Here is a 311-nt window from a genome sequence, read left to right as displayed (position 1 = left end):
CTCCTTCTCCTCCACTTTGAGTGCCCCCTCGGGCGCAGCCTCCAAAGAGGCCTCCGGGCCCGCCTTCACCTTGTCGGGCCCCTCTCCGGCGGCCTCCTCCTCGCACTCACTCTTGACAGGCTCCACGGGGTGCGCTTCGCCCGGCTCCTCCGTCTTGGCCTTGCCCACGTCGGCCGCCAGCTCTGGGGCCACGGGGGGCTTCTGTTCCTCCCCCTCCTCGGTTGAGGGGGCGGCTGAGGCCTCTTCCTCCTTCTCCTCCTTGGGGACCACGGGAGGGGGCGTGGCAGGTGACTGGGGTGCTGGTGGGGGTG

The 311-nt window shown here is 70.7% G+C and overlaps 1 protein-coding gene across 1 annotated transcript in view; it reads right to left on the bottom strand.

Annotated features, from left to right (window-relative positions):
• Positions 1-311, bottom strand: part of NCOR2 (nuclear receptor corepressor 2) — a 205428-nt gene that overhangs the window by 46054 nt on the left and 159063 nt on the right. Inside the window, 1 exon segment of the mRNA XM_010841409.1 lies at positions 2-311. Coding sequence (XP_010839711.1) covers positions 2-311 — 310 coding nt within the window.

Source organism: Bison bison, unplaced genomic scaffold (genome assembly GCF_000754665.1).
Source record: "Bison bison bison isolate TAMUID 2011002044 unplaced genomic scaffold, Bison_UMD1.0 scf7180017864160, whole genome shotgun sequence".
NCBI classification, from domain to species: domain Eukaryota; kingdom Metazoa; phylum Chordata; class Mammalia; order Artiodactyla; family Bovidae; genus Bison; species Bison bison.
Note: the sequence above shows the minus strand (reverse complement) of the source record. Positions and strands in the feature narration are given on the sequence as shown.